This window comes from Adiantum capillus-veneris, chromosome 25 (genome assembly GCF_014529385.1).
Source record: "Adiantum capillus-veneris isolate H3 chromosome 25, ASM1452938v2, whole genome shotgun sequence".
Taxonomy (NCBI): domain Eukaryota; kingdom Viridiplantae; phylum Streptophyta; class Polypodiopsida; order Polypodiales; family Pteridaceae; genus Adiantum; species Adiantum capillus-veneris.
The window spans coordinates 4,497,444-4,519,064 of NC_140955.1; the positions used below are offsets into that span (position 1 = coordinate 4,497,444).

The 21,621-nt window shown below is 43.3% G+C and overlaps 1 protein-coding gene across 1 annotated transcript; it reads right to left on the reverse strand.

The window, feature by feature from the left end:
- Positions 1-11,179: 11,179 nt before the first annotated feature.
- On the reverse strand, positions 11,180-13,147 carry LOC147424347 (uncharacterized). Its single transcript, XM_086499407.1, has 3 exons — positions 13,051-13,147; positions 12,319-12,372; positions 11,180-11,736 (listed from the first exon to the last, which is right to left on the reverse strand). Exons 1-3 carry the CDS (start codon positions 13,145-13,147, stop codon positions 11,180-11,182), a joined length of 708 nt encoding a protein of 235 aa, XP_086355533.1.
- Between the last annotated feature and the right edge of the window lie 8,474 nt (positions 13,148-21,621).

Here is a 21,621-nt window from a genome sequence, read left to right on the forward strand (position 1 = left end):
AATAGAGGAACCACTTGGGTCACACCAGAGGGGGAAGAGGTACCACAAATTGCACCTCTGAACATGATAAGTGCCATACATGCATCTTCTAAGGGCAAGGAAATTGTAGACCAATCTGACAGTGACACCGATAGCTCAATAGAAGACTTTGACCAACACGACTCAGACACGGGCTCCCAGAGTGAAACGGATTCTGAATCTCATGAATTAGAGAGTGGAGCAAGTTCAAAGTCAAAACATTCGGAAGGACCGAGCACATCAACCAATGATAGATCCTCCGAGAGTGAAGAGGACACCAACGAGGACTCCTTTAGTGAGCCAGATCTAAATGCAAATCAAAAGCAGGTCTCAAATAAGAAAAAGAAAAACTTTAAGAGGCGTCGATATCGAGCCAATGTACGTGCTAGGATAAAAAAGAAGAGATCCTCAACAGAATGGCTCAGTTATATAGGAGCATGTGATGCTCATGAAAAATTGGTAGACGATTGGGGTGAATATCTCCAAAATGTTATGTGGTGTAGACCACGACCCCATGACATAGCCCAATTAGAGATCATAGACAGGCCAAAGTTGAGCCGCACTGCAAGGAGGCGTCAAAACCAAGAGTTAGCTCGACAACACAAGAAAGCAAAAATAGAAGCACAGACCAAAGCACAACCAGAATCCACAAACTTGCATCTGGCACCAGAACATTTCAAATCTTACACCACAGGAGAAGCAAAGGTTGTGTACACAAAAGCCCAAATAATACCTATCGATGGGAATAATGGAATCTATGATGGTCCGGCAATAGTTAAAGAAATAGAATTAGCCGACCCTGGTGAAGAATCAAAACCTGTTTTTATTGCCCAAGACCTCACAGAAGTTGAAGAGGCGGTCCTCAAAGAGCTTCTCAAGGAATTCAAGGACATATTCGCTTGGACATACCATGATATGAAAGGTGTTCCACCTTCTGTGGTCCAACATACAATCCCTATGATTAGCACTGCGAAGCCCGTTCAACAAAGATCCTACCCGATGAATCCTAAGTACGCAAAGATCATTCAAGAAGAACTAGAAAAGCTTATCAAATGTGGGTTCATATATCCTATTGAACAATCTGAATGGGTATCTCCAATAGTTATCGTGCCAAAAAAGAATGGGAAACTCAGGGTGTACGTGGACCTCAAAAAAGTTAATGCAGCTACTAGAAGAGACCATTACCCCCTACCATATTCCGAACATGTACTCGAAAGAGTTGCAGGCAAGGAAGCTTATAGCTTTCTAGATGGGTACTCAGGCTACAACCAAATCACGATAGCGCTAGAGGACCAAGCTAAAACTTCCTTCATCACAGAATTTGGCGTGTTTGCATTTCGTGTGATGGATTTTGGCTTAACAAATGCCCTTGCTACATTCCAACGATTAATAAACACTGCTTTTAAAGAATATTTGAGAGAGTTTTGTGAAGCTTTCTTAGACGACCTTTGTGTTTACTCTTCTTGGAAAGAACATCTATCATGTTTGCGGAAGGTGTTTGAAAAGTATAGGTTATATCGTATCTCATTGAACCCATTCAAATGCCAATTTTGGGTCAAGCATGGAGTTATTTTAGGGCATATAGTATCTAAGAATGGTATCTCAACCGATGAGAGAAAAATTAAAGTGATTCTAGAGTTACCACCACCAACCAATTACAAGGGAGTTCAAAGGTTCATGGGACACGTGGGTTATTATCGACGGTTTATTTTATTTTTCGCTGAGATAGCACGTCCTTTGTACAAGCTTCTCATTGAATTTAAATGGACTAAAGAGTGTGACCAGGCCTATGAACAATTGAAGAAAACACTAGCAAGTGCTCTGATTTTAAGGACACCTAACTGGCATGTCATTTTCCATGTGCATATTGATGCATCAAACTTTGCTATTGGGTGTGTTCTCACTCAACCAGGAGAACATAAATTGGACTATCCCATTAGCTTTGCAAGCCGTCAATTGAATGATGCTGAAAGGAACTACACCACTACAGAGCGAGAAGGTTTAGCAATGGTTTATGCAGTAAAGAGATTTCGCTACTACCTTCTGGCAAACAAGTTTGTATTTTATGTGGATCATCAAGCGTTGCTATATCTGGTAAACAAGCCATGCTCCACAGGAAGAATCACACGATGGTTGTTAATTCTTCTGGAGTTTGATTTCACGATTGTAGTGAGACCCGGTAAAAGGCACGTCATGGTTGATCATTTTTCTCGCATACCCAATGGTGAAGCCCCTACAGGAGTTGATGATGAATTACCTGATACTTCCCTATTCATAGTTGAGACTATGCCTGAATGGAGTGAGAACATTGTTAACTTTTTAGTTAATGGTTTTCCACCCAAGGAACTTCGTAAGGATATCGCTCGAAGGCTAGTAAAAGAATGTGAACCCTATTGTTTGATTGCCGGAACTCTGTATAGACTAGGCAAGGACGATATTCTTAGGCGTTGTGCCCGCGAGGATTAATATTTGTATATCTTGCAAGAAGCACATATGGGCATAGCAGGAGGACATTTTTCAGGAGACCTAACTGCTAGAAAGGTGTTGCAATCAGGCTATTGGTGGCCAACTTTATTTAAGGATGCATCACTTTTTACAAAAGGGTGTGATGAGTGACAACGTTACAAGACCACATAGCGCATAGACAGAATGCCCTTACATCCTATTAAAGTAACCCAACCATTTGAAAAATGGGGCTTAGACTTTGTAGGTCCAATTAGTCCCGCAGCTCGCAACACTCAATCTCGATATATTCTAGTTGCTACGGACTATGTAACAAAGTGGGCTGAAGCTAAGGCTTCACAAAAAGCTGCCGCGAGGACAACAGCTAAGTTTCTTTTTGAGAACATTATCACAAGATTTGGTTGCCCTTTTGAAATTGTTAGTGATAATGGTACCCATTTTATAAATGAGGTAATAAGAGAGCTTACTACGACCTTTATGATGTCCCACCATAAGTCTACACCTTATTACCCGCAAGCTAATGGACAAGCCGAGAGCACCAACAAGACTCTAATCTCTATTTTAACCAAGACGGTAGAAGCTCATCGCACTGATTGGGATTTGAAGTTGACATCTGCTCTATGGGCTTATTGTACTGCTTATAAAGTGGCTATTAATTGTACACCATTCAAAATGGTATACAGCCAAGAAGCGGTTATGCCTTGGGAGTTTGTCATTCCTAGTCTTAGGGTAGCTTCGCAAGAAGGATGGAATGGTAACCCCTTAACCGAGCGTTTGTATATCTTACAAAAACTAGACGAAGAGAGACAGTTGGCTGTGCAAAATGCTCTTGTGGAAAAGGATAGGAGAAAGAAGTGGTTTGATCGCCATGTGAAGGACAAGGACATCAAAGTTGGTGATAAAGTCCTTATGTATGGAGTACGTAAAGAGAAGAAAAAGTTGAAATATGATGGTAAAGGACCATATAGAGTATGTGAAATTACCCCACAAGGTACCCTTCGTGTGGAAACTCTTGATGGAGTTGAAACCATTGGATTTCTCAATGGGAGTAAATTCAAAAGATATTATGATCCTTTAAGCCAAGAAGAACTACGAGCCATTCATCAAAAGAAGGCTGCCAAAGCACAAACCGAGTTAAAGAAGATACAAGCTCAAGCTGAGGCTAAGGAGCGACAACAACGTATAAGACAAAAACGAGAGGCTAACCTTGGAGTCACAAATGCATTCCACGTGGAAATAGAAGAGGATTGGTTAGACTCTGACACACCTCTACGATACCCTATTGAGTTAAATAGTGCCTATGGAAAAGGGCTATATAACGCCTTATTGGACACGGGTGCTAAATATAATCTGCTATCCTATGGGGTGTGGTGTCAGTTAGGAAAGCCACCTCTATCTGAGAGTATTATCCAAGTCAAGGGTGTCAACAAGAAAAAAACTACGGTTTTTGGAATCTGGCACACTTCTGTCAGTTATGACAATGGAATTGTAGCTCAAGACTTTTTGGTCATGCCTACTGGAACTATGGAGGGTAATATAAACCTAGGACGCATGTGGATGATAGCCACCAAATGCACTATTGATTGGGGGACTGGGGGTGTCACAACGCAAAAACCAACTCTTATCCCTACCACTCAAGCCATAGTCCCTGAGATATTGCCTAAGGAAATAAAACCCAAGACATTGCATGTCCAGGAGGTTGAACCATACGTCCCCATAGCCCAACTCTCTAGATCTTCAACTGATGTAGTTGAAAGAAAGCTTGAGACACACAAGAACCATCCAAATATAACAAAGAAAGCATACAAGTGGGTCCCTAAAGCTTCTTTAGTAACCATGGTTGATGCTAAAAAACGAAAGCCTCGTAAGAAACGTCCCACTCGCTCCAAGAAATGTAAAAAAACGTGGCACTGGATTCCTAAACGACTATTAAAAGCCCAAGGATACTATAAAGGAAATGATCAAATCTGGGTGCCCAAACGTAAATTGTACTCTTACCTGTCACCTGGCCCATGTAAACCCAATCCTGTGGCTCCAAAACAAATTGAAAATCGTGGAAAGGGAAAAATCACGGAATGCGACACACCTGCTCCAGAGCTAGTTTAGGTACCAAAGAAAGAACGATTTGTTCCACCTAGCTCAGGAACAGGAAAAGCAAATGAAGCTTCTTGCTCTTCATGTAGTTCCTATACGGAAATAGAAGCTTCGACACAACCTCCACCTACCATTGTACATATCCATACAAGCAAGAAAGAGTTTGCACCTCCCGTTGTAGATTCACCACCTCCAACAATGTTGCAAATAAAATCATGGGAGAGTACCTTACCACCCTTGCAACTAGATGAAACACATAGGGTGATCGAAAACTATTGGTTAAAGCCTTTACCCATAACAACTTGGAACAATTGGTTTCAAAAGGTGACGACATCATTCCAAAAAGTATGATCTACCCAAGGAAGGGGGGAGTGTTTGTTGACATCCGTCATTCACTTGCTTCCCTCTCAACCTTCCTCCCTGACCTCTCAATCTCCAATCTTAGGGAATGTATATATAAAGCCTTATACTCACAAAAACAAGATAAAAAAGTATTAGAGCAAGAGCCATAACACAAAATAATAAAAACAAATTATGCACAAGAACACGACCCTTGTAATATTTGCACTTTAACCATCATCTATTTGCATGTATAGATATGGCTAGTACGCTAGAGTCATCCACTCTTGCCTTGGGTGAGAAGTACCCTCGTTACTTTTCACAAATGTTTCACATGGTCTTTCCAGTGCTTGCATGTGAATGGGATTTGATAGGTACGCTAGCATGTGAGAGGAATTTTGAGGAGCTAGAATGGCTGATACGTCTCTTGACCACATCTGATCCATACTTAGTAGAGAGCGTTTCTCCCATTGCACAAGCCTACCCTTTTGACCAAGATGACTATAGGCGTCTAGTGACCTTCTTAGTAAACATGGGCACCTATGATGAAAAAGAAAATTTACATGACTACACGGATGGCACATATGGTCTCATGGATGATGACTTTGTTTATCTCGACGACGAAGATAGGGGTTTAGCCTTAGGGTTTCCCCCCAACCTCTACAATATCCTATTCCCTTGACTCTCTAGGGGAGTGCAAATAATTAGGTTAGGGTTCCTTATGTTTTTTGTTGTGTTCAATAAGTGTTGGTACCTTTTTCCACTAATGTGCCTCCTGGAGGTATTCCTTTTGTTTCCTAGTGTGTACAGGAGCGTATTGCTATTGGCAAGATTTGGACCTTCATGGAATCTTTATCTCGACTCACTCTTCAAATCAAGCGCGACCATCGACACAAACAGGTGTTTCTTGTCCACTAGCATAGCCCTTTATCTTTTTTGCATCTATGATTGTCAGCTTTAATTGTGATTGGTAGCCTAATATTCACCGCATTTGCTTAGTATCAAACATTTAATTCAATGTAATTTTTTGTCATAATCACTTGTCTAAGTTTAAAAATCAAGTAGTCCGACTAAGCTAGTTTGACCAAGCTAGGTATTAGAAATCTTCTCTTAATACCATGGGGAATGCCTTCCTAATAAGCAATGGTTACTTAGGTTCTTAATCCGATTTAGGCAGCATTGTGTGAAATGTACTAGGGCTTTCTAGTGGGCTTAACCCTATTGACCTTTAGCTTAAGTATTATAAAGGGAGTTTACTAATGTGATGAGCTTGAAGAGGGTAACAGTGTTATATGACCCGCCAAAGTTACAAAATTAAAATGCTGAAAATGAACAAACAAAAAATCAAAGTGCCACAATGTAAAATTTTAAGTTGGAAGAGATTTAAATCCCTGCTTAAATTGGTACTTCACTCACATGTATCGCCTGTGGTACTAGAGCCCTAGAGGTTCCCAGTGTGGGCGCTTTTCCTTGAAAAGAAAAAAACCCAAGGCATACAAAATAAACACACACATCAAAATTGAATCAATGTGAAAAGACTTTGGGGGGTCAAAGAAAAGGTAATTAGTCAGGCGATGATTTCATGAGAAATTCCTTTTATCGTAGCTTAACTAAAAGTTCTTCTAGGTATAGCCTCTAGTCAGCCCTCGAACATCAAATACTTGGCTCTCGCGATTAAACAACTTAATTGACTAGAAAAAAATTGAGAAGTTACCCATGGTATTAATAGTCGAGCTCTAGTGCCTTTTGACCGTTAAATTAGCGACCCCGGACTTGTTTAATTTTTTACCTTTACATCTGTTTATGCATTTGATTATATTGCAATTTAATGTTTATTGCTGACAAATTGTCTAAAATTCTGTTACCAATCAATTTGTCTGTCTAAAATTGCATATGATTTTTCATTGTATATGAGAATGCAATTACTGTGGCAATGTTGTTTGATTTTGCAGTGATTGAAGAAGGCTATGCACATCCATGTCGACTGCTCTTCCATCTCGACGAACGAGCTTCAACTGGATAGCTTCCGAGGATGGAATCTACATTAGGAAGGGGGGCATGTTAACCCTCACGGCACACGGACACCCTATGATCTATAAACGTTGTATTGTTTAGAGTCAGGTACCGGGCTTGTCGGACCAATAGGAACAGGGTAAGGGTGATCGCCGATGACAGGCGCACTCTAACTGGAATATTCAAGGAGTTAGTTGGCTAAGTATGGGCGCCCAAGTGTGAATGGGGTGAGCTCATATAAAAGCCACTAAACCTAATTTTTACTCATTCTCTCATTGTGCAATAGAAGCCGCTCTTGCTCCATCTCCACCTTCTCCTTCACCATCTCCTTGTGTGTGTGTGTACGTGTGTGTGTGAGAGAGAGAGTGTGAGAGTGTGTGTGTGATCGAGCGTTGCGGTGGCACGACGGCGGCGAGGCGGTTGAGCGCGGCGTAGCGGCGTCTCCCTCTTCTTCACGGCGCGGGAATCCTTCATTCGCAACTACGCAGAAAGGTGAGTGACACACCATTCTTCCTTGTGAGCTTGTCTGTTGTATGATTGTGTGCTAGGAGCCTTTGTGGCTCGCACACGGCGCGTAGCAAGTCCCTAGCCGTGACAGATCTCTACAAGGAAGTAAAGATGCCGCAATCAGTTGAGACAGCATGGATGTCCATAAGAGCTAGGCAGTTCACTTGTGTGGATTTCTGGCTCTCTCTATAGCACTACGGAGTGTCTATGGACATATTGTTTGGGGTACGACCCGGAGGGTGACTGCTAAATCACCCCATAGGCATTGAGGATCACAGTTTGATCTCTCCCCGTTAAAATTTCAAGGGAAGAATTCCGCAATCTACCACATGGTAGCGGACGAATTCAACTTTTTGAGTTGATTCCAATCATTATGTACACATTTAACTATGTTGGTTACCGTTGCCTGCTAGTTGAGCAGTTTCTACAGAGGGTCTTACCAAGGGGTTTGACTACGTGGATGTTAACCAAAGGGGTTGGATTGCGCAGGCAACACCCACGGTTTCCAGTGCAAGTCGTATAAATACGTTTGAATGTTTCAAAGCCATGCCAAGGGCATGTTGGAACAGAGTATTTTGGACCGTAGCGTCCACTATACCTTATGCTGTTACGAACCTAGTTGTAGGGTTCGATTTGGCACATGTTGTCACATGGGATACAACATGGCCTAGGAACTCAAGGAGTTCAGTTTAGCCGGTGTGGAGCATGATAATTAGGGTCCCTCTCACTCTTGTCGCAGAGTGTTTGTAGTTACCTCCACACACAAGTACCAGCTCGTACTTGATGGATGTCGCCTTTCTTGATATCTTTGTTTGACCACAGGTGGAGAATATGAGTCTCTTGGACTAACACTAGCGCCAACTTTTTACCAATGTGCCGCGATGAAGTCCCTAGGTGCTGGTCGCATCCATTGGTTCGACCATTTTAAGCACACAGTATCAGGAGCAATTTCAGTGGCCAGAAATTGTCAGGTACTAAGTACAAACTTGTTACGATTACAAATGCTATGAAACCCCCTAAGTATGCTATGTACATGAGAATGTCTCATGGTTGGTACCTAGGTGTGACTGGGTTGTCACATTCTATTATGGTCCAACTTTTGTTGCAAAATATGCTATATTCATGAGAATGTCTCATGGTTGGTACCTAGGTGTGATCGGGTTATCACATTCTATTATGGTCCAAATTTGTTGCAAGACCTTCACGTACGTACCGTGGAAAGTCTCGTCATGGAATTGCGGTTCAGATATGTTTGTGTTAAATGCATGCACACTAGGTGTTATGGGCCCTAGTGTTTAACACAAATTTATTCGGAGCGGCATGCAAATTCATGGACATTATTGTTTCTGCAATTTTTTGCACTGCCAGTGCAATCTCTCTTGCAGATTTAGTATGAGTTTACACCCTGCCATACAAGGTGATGGCTGAGTATGGGTGTTCGTGATTGGCTGCTTGAAACTCCAATCTTCTTTCAACCTAGTTGGTTGTCTCCATTCCATATCGAGTATATGGCTGGATACTCAATGATTGAGTCATAGTTTGTCGTCAGTCGTGGGCGACTGTCTGTAAGTGGTTGAGGGAAAGCACCTCACTCTTACTATTGCTATTCATCCTGCGTAGGATGGGCAACTTACAAGCATTCTATCTAGTACTAAAGGATATGCAAAGTGCATACGTTAGTAAAGCACGCTAAGGGATATGCTAAGTGCATACGTTAGCAAGAAGTGAAACAACTAGATCGGTTACCTTTCTGGTTTGGAGTTTGCTTCATATGATGAAAGGCATGTTACGGCTAGTTCTAGTCTCTGCCTGTTATTCTCAAGTTATCAACCTTAATCATCAGTTTGGATGAGGTTGACTATTGGCAAGAAACCACCGCAAGTCAAGGACTTGGTTGCTGCTGATGAGTATGTCAGCATAGTACTTTCATGGAAAGATGAGCCGAGGTTATATTGCATATTCCAGTACCTTCAGAAAGTCTGAAACCTGGGTATGCATTTAAACACCTCTTAGTTGTGATAACTCGTTTAGCATTCTCAAGTGAGTTCTAAATGGAGCCTTCACGCTCTTTTGATTATGAGTCGGTTAACCAAGACGGTTGCACAGGGACAAGAATGTAGAAAACCAAGATGTTACTCTTGATTTCATTGAACCTCCCAATGAACCGGGTTCCGATTCAACGAACCGTTGGATCCATGAGGGATGCCACGGTGGAAAACATTAGTGTTCTTATGAAGATACCACCACTTGTGTTTTCGAGGACGAAAATGCTTCTCCAAGGGGGGAGTAATGTCATGCCAAGGGTAGGACTAGACGGGCATGGCCCGGGCAATGTGCCGGACACACATGCAGTAAAGGGGTTTATATATGGAAGAGGGCCAGGGGCCTATATATAGGATGGTTGGGAGGTTATTCGCATGTCTGTCTACCTGCCGGCCTCACATTAAATTAACTCTATCCCTTCAAAGGCAAATCCTAGAAAATTGTCAATTTCTCTGAAAGGTCAAATGTGGCATTGAAGGGCTCTACAACTTTAAAAATAAACTGGGCTCTTAACGCGAAAGTACTTAAAATTCTCAAGTTTTTCTCATTTAAACAATTGGGCATCCCATTTTTATTAATATTTAAACATGCTTACAAAAAATTTAGCACAGAAAGGAGATATTCATGCATGGATGTGTGTGTGTGTGTGTGTGTGTGTGTGTGTGTGTGTGTGTGTGTGTGTGTGTGTGTGTGTGTGTGTGTGTGTGTGTGTGTGTGTGTGTGTGTGTGTGTGAGAGAGAGAGAGAGAGAGAGAGAGAGAGAGAGAGAGTTTTGACTGCATGATCGAAGTTAGTGAGTTTACATATTATTTGCTAAGCAAGCGGGTTTAAAGGGAATGTAAAAGCGAGTTATATAAGGGGATGCATTGGTCTAAAACTGCAAGCCCAAGGTGATGCTTTTTTTGGAAAATTTACTCCTCGAATCTATCACTTGCATGCATTAGTTGCACATTCATCATAATAACATGACCTTTGAAAGGCTCTAGGGAAATGTAGGTTATCAAGTGAACTAGGGTCATGCTCTCTCTCAAAATGTCATTATAAGATAAATGAATATAGGCACCTCCAATCTATCATTTGCATGCACTAGCACATCCACTATCATAATAACATGACCCCAAGGGATTCAGTAGTAGTACTAGGAAGACGTCCCCTGCATGCACCAAAACTGCCATTTTACCCCCTATATACGGTACCCTCCTTTGTAAAATCTACCTTTTTGACCTCATAAACTCCCCTATTGTACGCTCACATGACACCATATGGTAATCCAGAGTGAAGACCCCGGGAACATGACCTTCAAAATCCATTAAGGCAATGTAGATTATCAGGTGAAACCTTCATCCAACATTCGAAATAAGAGCGGGTCTTAGAATTCATGAAGATCAAAGGTGCACTAGAAGGAAGGGCAAAGAGGTGGAAGATCAACCTAAAAGTAACAAAGAACTGTCATATCCATTTCGTATTACGGCAAGGCATGGAAGAATATAATTTTGTTGAATATGTTCAAAATCAACAAGCTTCTATTATCTACAAGGAGGAGGTATCACATCCATTTCCTATTACTCCGAGGCATGTAAGAGTAATTTTGTTGAATATGTTCAAAACCAACAAGGTTCTATCCCCTATGATGTTAAAGGATGTTATGGTCAAAGCAGTGTGAGCACGAAACAAAGTTCTTAAGAAGAGTGGTGAACAAGATCTCATGCTAAAGCAGCAATTAGTCCAAGCTTATGTGGATGGAAGAGCAAAAACGTGAGATGATGGATGCTACCAGTATGTAAGAGATTGGAGCTCAAATTTTGATCAAAATTGATAAACTGAGGATGGCCAATCACAAAAACGCGAAGCGCTCCAGAATGTCCAGCTCCGTCGCTTTGGGTAGCCTCATCTCTAAAAGATGAATGTGTAGGTCCTTGCTTCAGAATCTGCTTCTTGTTGCTGATGCCCCACCATCGCCAACACATTCTCTCTATGCACTCCACATGTGGGAGCATCCTCCACAGCTCCGTGGTTGGATCTCTATTGCCAGCCATCCCTGCCCCATCTTTGCTCTGTTGGTGCTTGGATGAAGATGATGCTATTGTAGCCTTTCTTGTTGCCCTCAAGCCCTGCATAGATTCAGTCCACACTATGCTCCAATCTAAGTTGTAGAAGGCGATGATGCAGCCTCCATGTTCTGCTGCTCCTTGGAGACAAATGAAATGCTTCCATATGTCACCTGCCCATTCACATACTCCCACACCATCACCATGATGTGCTCACCTGAATAAAAATAGTGAAGAAAATCCCTTTTCGCTCCTTTATAACATGCGTCTAATGTCACACTTAATATTGCTTGCAAGCTTTGTGAAAGAATACTCTAGGATGTCTAGCTCCACCGCTTCGGGCAGCCTCATCTCCAATAAGATGCATGCGCAGGTGATTGCATGTGGAGAGAGGCCCTTGCTTCAAAATTTTCTAAAAACCAACTAGAGCTTTCTGTGTTGCACTACAAATATGTACAATGTCTGCCCTCTGGTGCCGCATCCTCTTTGCCCAGCTTGTTGTTACTGATGCCCCACCATCGTCAACACCTTCCCTCTATGCACTCCATGTGTGGGAGCATCCTCCATAGCTACATGGTTGGATCTCTATTTTCGCCATCTGCACCTTTGTTCGCACATCTCTCTGTGCACAATACACATGTCATCATGCATTTGGTGGCCCATGCTCATAAATTTCTCCCTCGTCCATCCTTGAGGAGACATACATGTTTGATGTATTTGCTTAGCAACCTTGGAAACACATCCCTACCACTTGAACTTCTGATGGGATGAATCTCATGAGGATGCATACCCACCTTGATGTGGCCCCGAAGCAGTTGATGAAGCAATCTCCCCAGCCTCACTTGAGGCTGCAAGCCCAAATGCAATGCTCTAGATGCTGCAACCCATTTTCGTATGGAGGAAACCCTGCCCTGCTACGACGATGCAAATCCTACAATCAATGAATTCCAAGAGTCTAAACTTTGGACAGGAAGCTTCTCAAACACTTTTGATGCTCTCTGAAGCGTACCTCATTTAGCAAATATGTCAACCAACGCATTGCCAAGCATGACATCTTGTTTCAACAGTCCCTGACTAACAATATCAACGTGAATTTTTATGCCCACATCAGCATATTGCGTAGAGCCACATGCCTTCAAGATGCACGCGAAAGACCCTCGCTTTGCATCCGCTGATAATAGCTTAGAGTAATCTAGCCCTACTTCTGTTGCGTTTATCCCATAATCAATGCACTCCAAGAGACGACATTCTAGTCAAGAAGCTCCTCACGCACTTTCTGTGCTTTCTGCAGTGCACCACATTTGGCATACATATCAAATAAGGCATTGCCAAGCACGACAAAAATTTGCAACAACCCATAACTAACAACAATGAATTTTTAAGCATTGCAACAGCCCATGACTAACAGGCCATCACTTTGCATCCGCTGAAAATAGTGTAGAGCCTTCTATCGTTGCTCTTGTTGTGCGTATCCCGCAATCAATGCATTCCAAGAGACGCCATTCCGGACAGCAAGCACTGAAAACAGCATAGAGCCTTCTTTTCGTGCTCCTGTTGTGCGTATTCCGCAATCAATGCATTCCAAGAGATGCGATTCTGGACAGCAAGCGATGAAAACAGCATGGAGCCTTATGTCCCTGCTGTTGTTGTGCGTATCCCGCAATTAGTTCATTCCAAGAGACGCCATTCCAGACAGCAAACGAGGGTTGCTTCACCAACCCCCTGCAAGCTCACCCACTTTCCCATATCGCTCGTCCTCTGCCTTCTTTGGTGTGACGAGAGCAGACAACGTGTTTTTTTTTGCATGAAGCTTGCGCTAAATTTAGCCTCTACCTTCTACCGTTTCCTCTCCAATCAACCAATGACAAGTGGCATGCTTCTCCTTTTTCCATTTTGCAAATCGCTCTTAGATTGGCCAGTCAATAAAGCACCACTAGGAAAAGTTTTTTCTTGTGTGTTCACACACACACACACACACACACACAAGAGCTTGGGGGAACAGAAGCGATCGACACAGCTCGTCATGCTCATCCTTTCCCTCTGCAGCTCTCTGATTTGTTGGGCTCGTCAGTGCAGCCAACAGTAAATTAAAGGCTTTTTTTAAACTTTGCCTTCACACACTTTTGTGTGCAAGGGATCGCTCGCACGAGAGACCTCGACACCCTGATAGCCCCGACTATCGACACTTCGACTCTGCTCTTACACACCCCGGAAAAGCTTGAGAGAAAGCTGACAGAGAGAGTGAGGCTCACATCAAGCAAGTGAGAGTGCAAGCGAGCACGTGAGAGAGAGAGAGATAGCGAGCGAGTGAGAGGTAGAGAGAGAGCCCTTTTCTTGGCGAGCGCTCACGCATAGGCGAGTAAGCCCAAGCATCACCCGGCATCGGTCCGATCTCATCGATCTTGTCGGTAATTTTTCTTCTACTTCTCGGCATCGATTTCAACAGTGATTCTAGCAATTTTCTTGGTGTTCTTCTTGGCATCGATGGAGACTCCCGTCCGGCGGCGGGAGGCAACCTCGGCATCAATTTTCGACATTGATTCGATATTTTTTATCGACCTTCCTCCTCTATGGCTTCGAGCACTAGCTATGGGCATCAGTTTACGACACTGACTTAGCGGCTCGGCTTTTGCATTTTTCTTGAGGTTTTGCATCAGCTTGGCATCAGCCTCCAATATCGGCGATTAGCCGTTCCGACATCAATTTTGACACCAATCAGGCGGCTATTCGGCTAGCGTACTTCTCCAGGGCGGTGGAAGATGGCATCAATGACTTTTTGACCTCAACAAAGTAGGAGACCATAGAGCGAGAGAGGTATTGGATCTCCTCTAGCACCCATTTTGGAGCGGATTTGGCTCCGACGTACTCTCCATGGCATTTTTGATTGGCCACTTTTCCAGTTTTTGTCTTTGACGGCACATACCGACAGATACGGCTCTGAGGGACCATTCTAGAGCGTGTTTTTTCCTTGAGCGCACTTGGCTCTTAGACAGCGTTTTTGATCGACGTGTTTACCGACCGATGAGGTAGTGTTTGCTAGTTTCACACCGGTTTTTCTCATAGTTTGCACAGTCTTTCCAGTGTGGATTATGCAGCACATGTAATGCTCATGTACAATTGTGTGAAGCATTACAGAGATCTTGTCTGCAAAGTTTGGCGTAGTTTCATGCTATGTATGCATTATGTGGATACAATTTGAGCTTGAGATAGCTTGCAAGTAACAAGTTCGCAGATTTACAGGTGTTTTTGGATAGGAATATATCCATAGAGCCACTCGGTCAGGAGTGAGATGTTTTGCTAGGGTTTTGGCAGTGCTATGTACACCATTTGTGGATTTTGCTACTGAGACACTGAGTGTCTATTTCCATGCATATTTGGTGAGATTTTTGAGTTTTTTCTCAGTCAACATGGGAAACTCTGCAGCATTTCTTCGAGATTCTTTCCATGGTTTCATGCATATTAACAATTTACTCTCTGATGGTTTAGTGGTCAAGTTGACTCCCACTTTGGCACTTATATGCAATTTTTTGGCTTGCGGTTTGCATTGAGTTTTGGCTCATTTGGCAAAGGAAATTCTGTTCGTTTTTTCCCATCTTCTTACCATGAAAGTTTGCACTGTTATGCCATCTTGCATAATGGTCAATATTTTCCCACTTTGACAGTGATCGAGTGTTTACTCTCCCTTTGACAGGTTTTGTCAACTTGGACATAACTTGGTGTTCTTGTACCCACGCTTGCAAGAGTGAGGATTGTGTATGCTTGTGTGGCTACAGACTTTGCTAGTCACAAGTTTCACAGGTTTTTGTAGATTTTTGCAGGCAATTTGTGGGATGCGTTTTGAGCTAGTTTGCTCTCTACTTGTGTATATGGTTATGCGCTTTACGCTCAGTTGAGTAGTCTGTCCCAGTTTATGCATGCAAATAGCAGATTGTGGAGTTGTTTTATGCACCATTGTTCCAGCCTTGTATGAGACAGCAGTGGAGATGTATGCATGACGCAGATACGGCTTTGATACATGTTAGAGAGGTAGTTACAGTGGAATTCTATGCCAATGATGGTGATGCCATGCTTGCCTCAAGTGTACCTCTTGCAGATATGTCTATGGATAGCATACTTTATCCATAGTGGTTACTAGATAGCGATGCTACTTTTCACGTCACACCATGTTGTGAGTGGTTTAGCACCTTTTCTAGTGGGAGTTTTGGCTGTGTTTACTTGGCCAATGGTTTGGTGTTTGACATAGAGGGTGCAGGAGATGTTTGTTTGTCTTTGCCCAGTGGTGCATCATACACGCTACGACATGTGCACTATGTTTCTCAATTGAGATAAAGATTGACCTCAGTGAGACAATAAGCAGACTTTGGTTGTCCAATACTTCTTAGAGAGAAGTCATTCTAGATGCATTGCGGTTTATTAGTGATTGCCAAAGGAGCCCGCAGTGGCGTGATATATCCTATGCATGTGTCTAAGGTTTGAGACAACATAGTCTTGGTTTTGTTGCTGGCATGCTTTGAGCAAGAGACGAGATGTGTCTCTTTTGCAGGTGAGCTCCACCACACCGTCTCACGCTCTTCCTCTTCCCTGCACACACCACACCGTGCACGCACGCACGCATCCGAGCACTCACACTTTCAAGGTACTCACATAAGAAAAGAAGGATTATGGCACTCTATCAACACCTTTTTCCTTGATTCTTGTGTCACACGCAATGTTTCCATATCAAAAATTCTCCCTTGATAGTCTAATGTGCAATTGTTTCCACACTCTGTATCCAATCAAAGATGTTTGCAAAATTGGGACCTATAGCATATTGATCAAGCATATCTTTAAAGTTCTCATGATGAATCACTGAGATGGCTGATACATGTGGGTTCCGAGACAACACATCTACCACTTGATTCTTTGTTTGTAATGTGAAAATATTCTATGGAACCAAGACAACATATTTTCCCATCTCATTTGCTTGTTCAAAAAGCTTTTGGGACAAGAAGTATCTCAAACTGTGAAGATATATAAACTCTATGAAATTTTCTCTAAGTAATGTTTTCACTGAGTCAGATTGTATATCATTGCTAATAGCTTCTTCTCATAGATCTCTGTATTAAGACCGCTCCTAGATAGCTACCACAAGCATCACAATAAACCTCAAAAGGATTTTGCAAATCTGATAATATTAAAGCAGGACCAATCGTCAATTTCTCTTTGAGTGTATTGGACACTTCAATTTTTGAGAATCTCCAAGTGAACGCAACACCTTTTTGAATTACGGTATGCAAAGGTGAATTGATCTCTCCAAACTTTCTAATGAACTGTCTATAATACAAGCACAAATTCAATGTGCTTCAAACTTCATGCACATTCTCTAATTTTTGCCAATTTCACTCTCCCATGGGCTCACTACTGCTACTCTCTCCCCTTCCTCATGCCTTGCACTGCCTCCCCTTGCCCCCTTGCCCTCACACTGCCCTCTTCCCACCCCTTCTTGTGTTTCTTTTCCTACCATGTCCCCTTGTCATGCCACTTGCATACCCCACAAGCGCCCCCCTCCCTCCTTTCCCACTGCTGGCCATTCACACTTCCTTCTAATTCTTCTGTGACTCATCGCCCTCATCTTTGACTCATCACCCTTGACATAGTCTCTCTTTTTCTTCTTCACAGTAGAAGACACATATGGAGGCTCTTTCCATCCCAAAGGAACTCATAAAACCCCCCTTGCCCAATTTTGCAAACCCCGCCATCCAACTTACTCTATTGCCAACGGAAGAAGCAAGCCTTGAAGGTGGAGCGCCTTCAGAACACCTCTCTCATTTGGAAGATTATCAGCACTCGGCACAACAGAGGCAAGGTGTGCTGCCTCCTCCAGAATCGCCTTCTTGTGGAGGTGGGAAAGTGAATGTTTGTAGGTACATGGCCACCATCGCCAGGGATGAGCCCGCCATATAGCTCCCCCGGGTAGTTGACTATGATCTTCCAATAGCATTGAGTTCTTACGGGGAACCATTTTGACGCTTTACAATAGGATATACCTGAGGACTCCCCTTCCACATCAACCTTGTCCTCCCCCCTCCTTTCCCTATCTTCCCTTGTCGGCTCCATAGCCTCATCTCCTTGCTCTTCTCACACTCCATCACTGGCTCAAGGGACGGAACACTCCGCAGTAGCTTGGAGATCTTTGGGTAGTGCTTTTGCTACGAGCTGAGTGGTTAAGGGGGACAACCCTACCTAAGGTCACCACTCATGGTGGTGAAGCCTCCTCCTTTTTTGTCAATCCCTCCCGAGCTTACCAGTTTTCACATTCACTGATGATGGGATTTTTTTGACTATGACTTTACATGTACTTTCTTGCCAACTCATCTCCTAACATTGAGGTAACTTGTTTTAGAGTACATGCTCTCTTTTGGGAAGCCAGAGGTGCAGAGGCCTTGTATACAACGGTTGACTTCTCCTTTTTGCTATGTAGCATGGATCATATAGAGTGCTTTGCATACATTACTAGATTGGCTCCATGTCAAGGCTCTTGAGTTCTCTAACCAGATTGAGTTTGAGACTCTTGAGATGGCTTCCAAGGTCATTTCAATGAGCCCACTGGCCATCCAAGCAATTAGGGCTCATTTTTTATAGTGACACCATGGTTTTGATCCAAATTTTGATGTTTTTGTTTAGGAAGTAGATCTTCCTATTTCAATCGTTTCCCCAATCTAAGGAGAGAACCTCCCGCTTCTATCCAAGATTGGTTCCAAGATAGAGACAGTCTGAGAGACCCAACGCATGACAGCTTTAGCCATCATTGACAAGGCAATAGGTATACCAAAAGTACCCATTTTGGTTTAGGACACCTACACTCTCCCTAAGGTATTCCTTTTGCCTAGGGTGAGTGGCAATTTTCCAGATCATGGAGTATTCGGGACTCCCAAACTATTGCTTCATATGTACACAGGTGGACCATCTTGTGAAGGTTTGTCCTTGCAAGAAAACTTGACCAACACCACACACTTTAGCCTCCTAAGGTTGGTCAAACATAGCAGACAAAGACCCAAGGTGCATAGAGAATGGATAGTTAGATAATGGTTGGCAATAGGTACATGGCCGCCATTAAAAAGTAAGGGTCTACCCTATAGCTCCCTCTGGTAGCTAGCCTAAAGTAGTCCATCAACATTGGGATCTTACAATGAACCTTTTTGACCCTTTACATCAAGATATACCTAAGGAGTCCCCTTCCATGTCAATCTCACTGTCCCAACCCCCCCATTCCCCCCATTGGCCCCACAGCCTCATCTCCTGGCCCATCTCCCACTTCCCCACTAGCTCAGAGGACAAGACACCCACACTCCCCTTAAGGGATTCCTTCTCCCTAGGGTGAGTGGTGGTTGGCTCCACTAGAGCATGGAGTATTTGGGAATATCAAACTAGTGCTTCATATATAGACACATGGTCCATCTTGTGAAGGTGTGTCCTCACAAGAGAACATGACTTGCACCAAACACTTAGCCTTCCAAGGTTTGCTCATTCACAATTGATAAAGTCCTAGGGTGCACACACTAGCACCTCTTCAAAGATGGGTGGCCAGTTAGAGAATGGCTAGCAATAGGTACATGGCCACTATCACCAAGGATGGATTTGCCACAAGATCCCCTGGTGGACAGCCTATGATAGACTAACACCATTGGGTTCCTAAAGGGAACCATTTTCACAATTTACAACATGATATACCTAAGGAGTCCCCTTCCACCTTAGCCTCTCTGCCGTCGCCCCCACCTCCTCTCCCTCCCATCTCCCCATGTCACCCCACAATCTCATGTATTGGCCCCATCTCACAGTCCACCATCAGCTCAGGGGACATGATACTCCTCAACAACTCAAAGATCTCTAGCCACTACTTTTTCTACAAGCCGACTGGCTTGGGAGGGACAATTCTACATGAGGTCATCACTCGTGGTGCAACCTTCTCCCTTAGTGTCAATCCCTTGGGGGCTTACCAATTTTGACTTTGACGATGGTAATTGTTCAAATATGAATTTACACGCTTTCTTGGAGACTCATCTCTTGAGCTCGAGGAAGCTTGTTTAAGAGTACACACTCTCTTTCTAGCAATCAAAGGTACCGAGGCCTTGGATACAACAATTGGCTTATCCTTTTTGTTGTCTGGCAGGGATCACACAAAGTGGTCTCTGCATACATTGATTCCATGTACATGATCTTGAGTCTTGCACCACATGGGGGACCTGGGAGTGACAAACTTGATTCAGACACTTTGGCCACTACCCAAGTTCATTGTAACACCATCGGGTGCAACCGATTGTCGACACATTGTCATGTACTTTTTTGTAGACACCCAAAGTGATCCAATGTTATGTATTTGTTTATGAGATGTAGCCCTACGAACTGCACGCTCATCTTGGGCATGGGTTCAAAAGTCACTTAGACACGCCTCTCTCGGGGTCACTCGAATGCGGATTACTCCCCATTCAAGAGAGCTTCAAAGATTGCGAGGTTGGTTTCCACAATAAAATTGATTTCTCTCATTGATACCATGAATATTGTCTCATGGAATGTGCATGGTCTAGGTGGATCCTAGTTTTTATGTCAGAGGGGTCATTTGCAGAAGGAGCTTCAAACATGCCTTGTGAGTGGCACTATGGATATTCTTATGATTCAAGAGCATCACTTTTATGAGAGCCCTATTTGGCGTGTGGACAGATCTTGCATGGATGTTATGAGACTCTCTGGTCGGATGCTTTTGGGACTGGAGGCATTCAGGGAGGTGTATGTATGACTATTGTAGACTCATGGCAGCATACCATTGTGGGTAGATGTATTATTGTGCCAATAAGGGACCAATGGGTCACCATGTAGGTGCAAGGTAACCTTGTGGGATTCTTGAAAATTTATGTGCCCAACCATGTGAGTGCACGGGGTGAGTTTTGGCCACATAATGTGGAGTCCTTGCGCCTCACGTAGAGCAGTGGTGCATTGGGAGGGACTTCAACATGCTAGAGGACCCCTTAGATAGGATTAGGGGAATCCATGTTGTTGTTCAGGGGCAACAACCATGCTATCCTTAACTAGGAAGAGTTGGATACTTGGGAGCTCTATGTATGAATTTGAGGATTATGGATGTATGACGGCATGCATGCTTTGTACTGCCCTCATATAGTCTCTGTTTTCTCTTGGTCTATCCATAGTAGGGGGTGTGAATCTATCCAATATAGATAATTTTTACGCTAGTGAACACATTTGCGACATGGGGGATTCAATATGCATTTTGGTAGGGACTACCTTTTTTATAATCATGTGCCTGTGAATCTTATTGAGTCAAATAGACAAAGAAGCGGAAGTGTCATGCTATGCATCCTAGAGAGAATTCTGCTAGATATTCAGCTCAAAGAGAAACGGTTGCGGTGCTTTGGACATCGAGTATGGACACACAGGGGGACCTTGCTGCTAGAGCAGCCACTGGCCTTAGGGAGCTTAGTTGTTTCTTCCTTCAAGAGAAGTGGTAGTGTCATGCTACACATCCTAGAGAGGATTTTGCTAGATATTCATCTTAGAGAGAAGCTTGTTGTGGTGCTTTGGACAATGAGTATGGACACACAGTGGGACCCTGCTACTAGAGCGGCCAATGGCCTTGGGGAGCTTAGTCGTTTCTTCCTTCACGAGTTTGCACCTTGCTTGGCTGTGACCAAGGAGGAGAAGAAGCAACTTCAACCAGTCATTCCTCCCTTATAGAGGATGTATGAGAGTCACCTAGGTATTCCTTGGATGGAGGAGCAGATGCAACACACTCGACATGAGCTGACCACCATTAAGGAGAGGCTCCATAAGTTTGCCTTCCATTGTCAGACATCTCATTGGATTCAGGTGGGTGATAGAGTCATTGGTGAGATCTCTAAGATTATGGGTCCTCCCCATGCACAAACTAGTGTTTTCTAGTTGAGGAGGCCCGATGGGTCTATTGCTACACAGCCCAAGGATATGCACATGGTTGCTACTGACTTTTGCAATGAGTCACTTCTCAAGGTATAATGCCAGAGAGCGACCCCATATTACATATTTATAGGCCCTTGGAATCAAACTCAATAGCTAACCACCATGAAAAT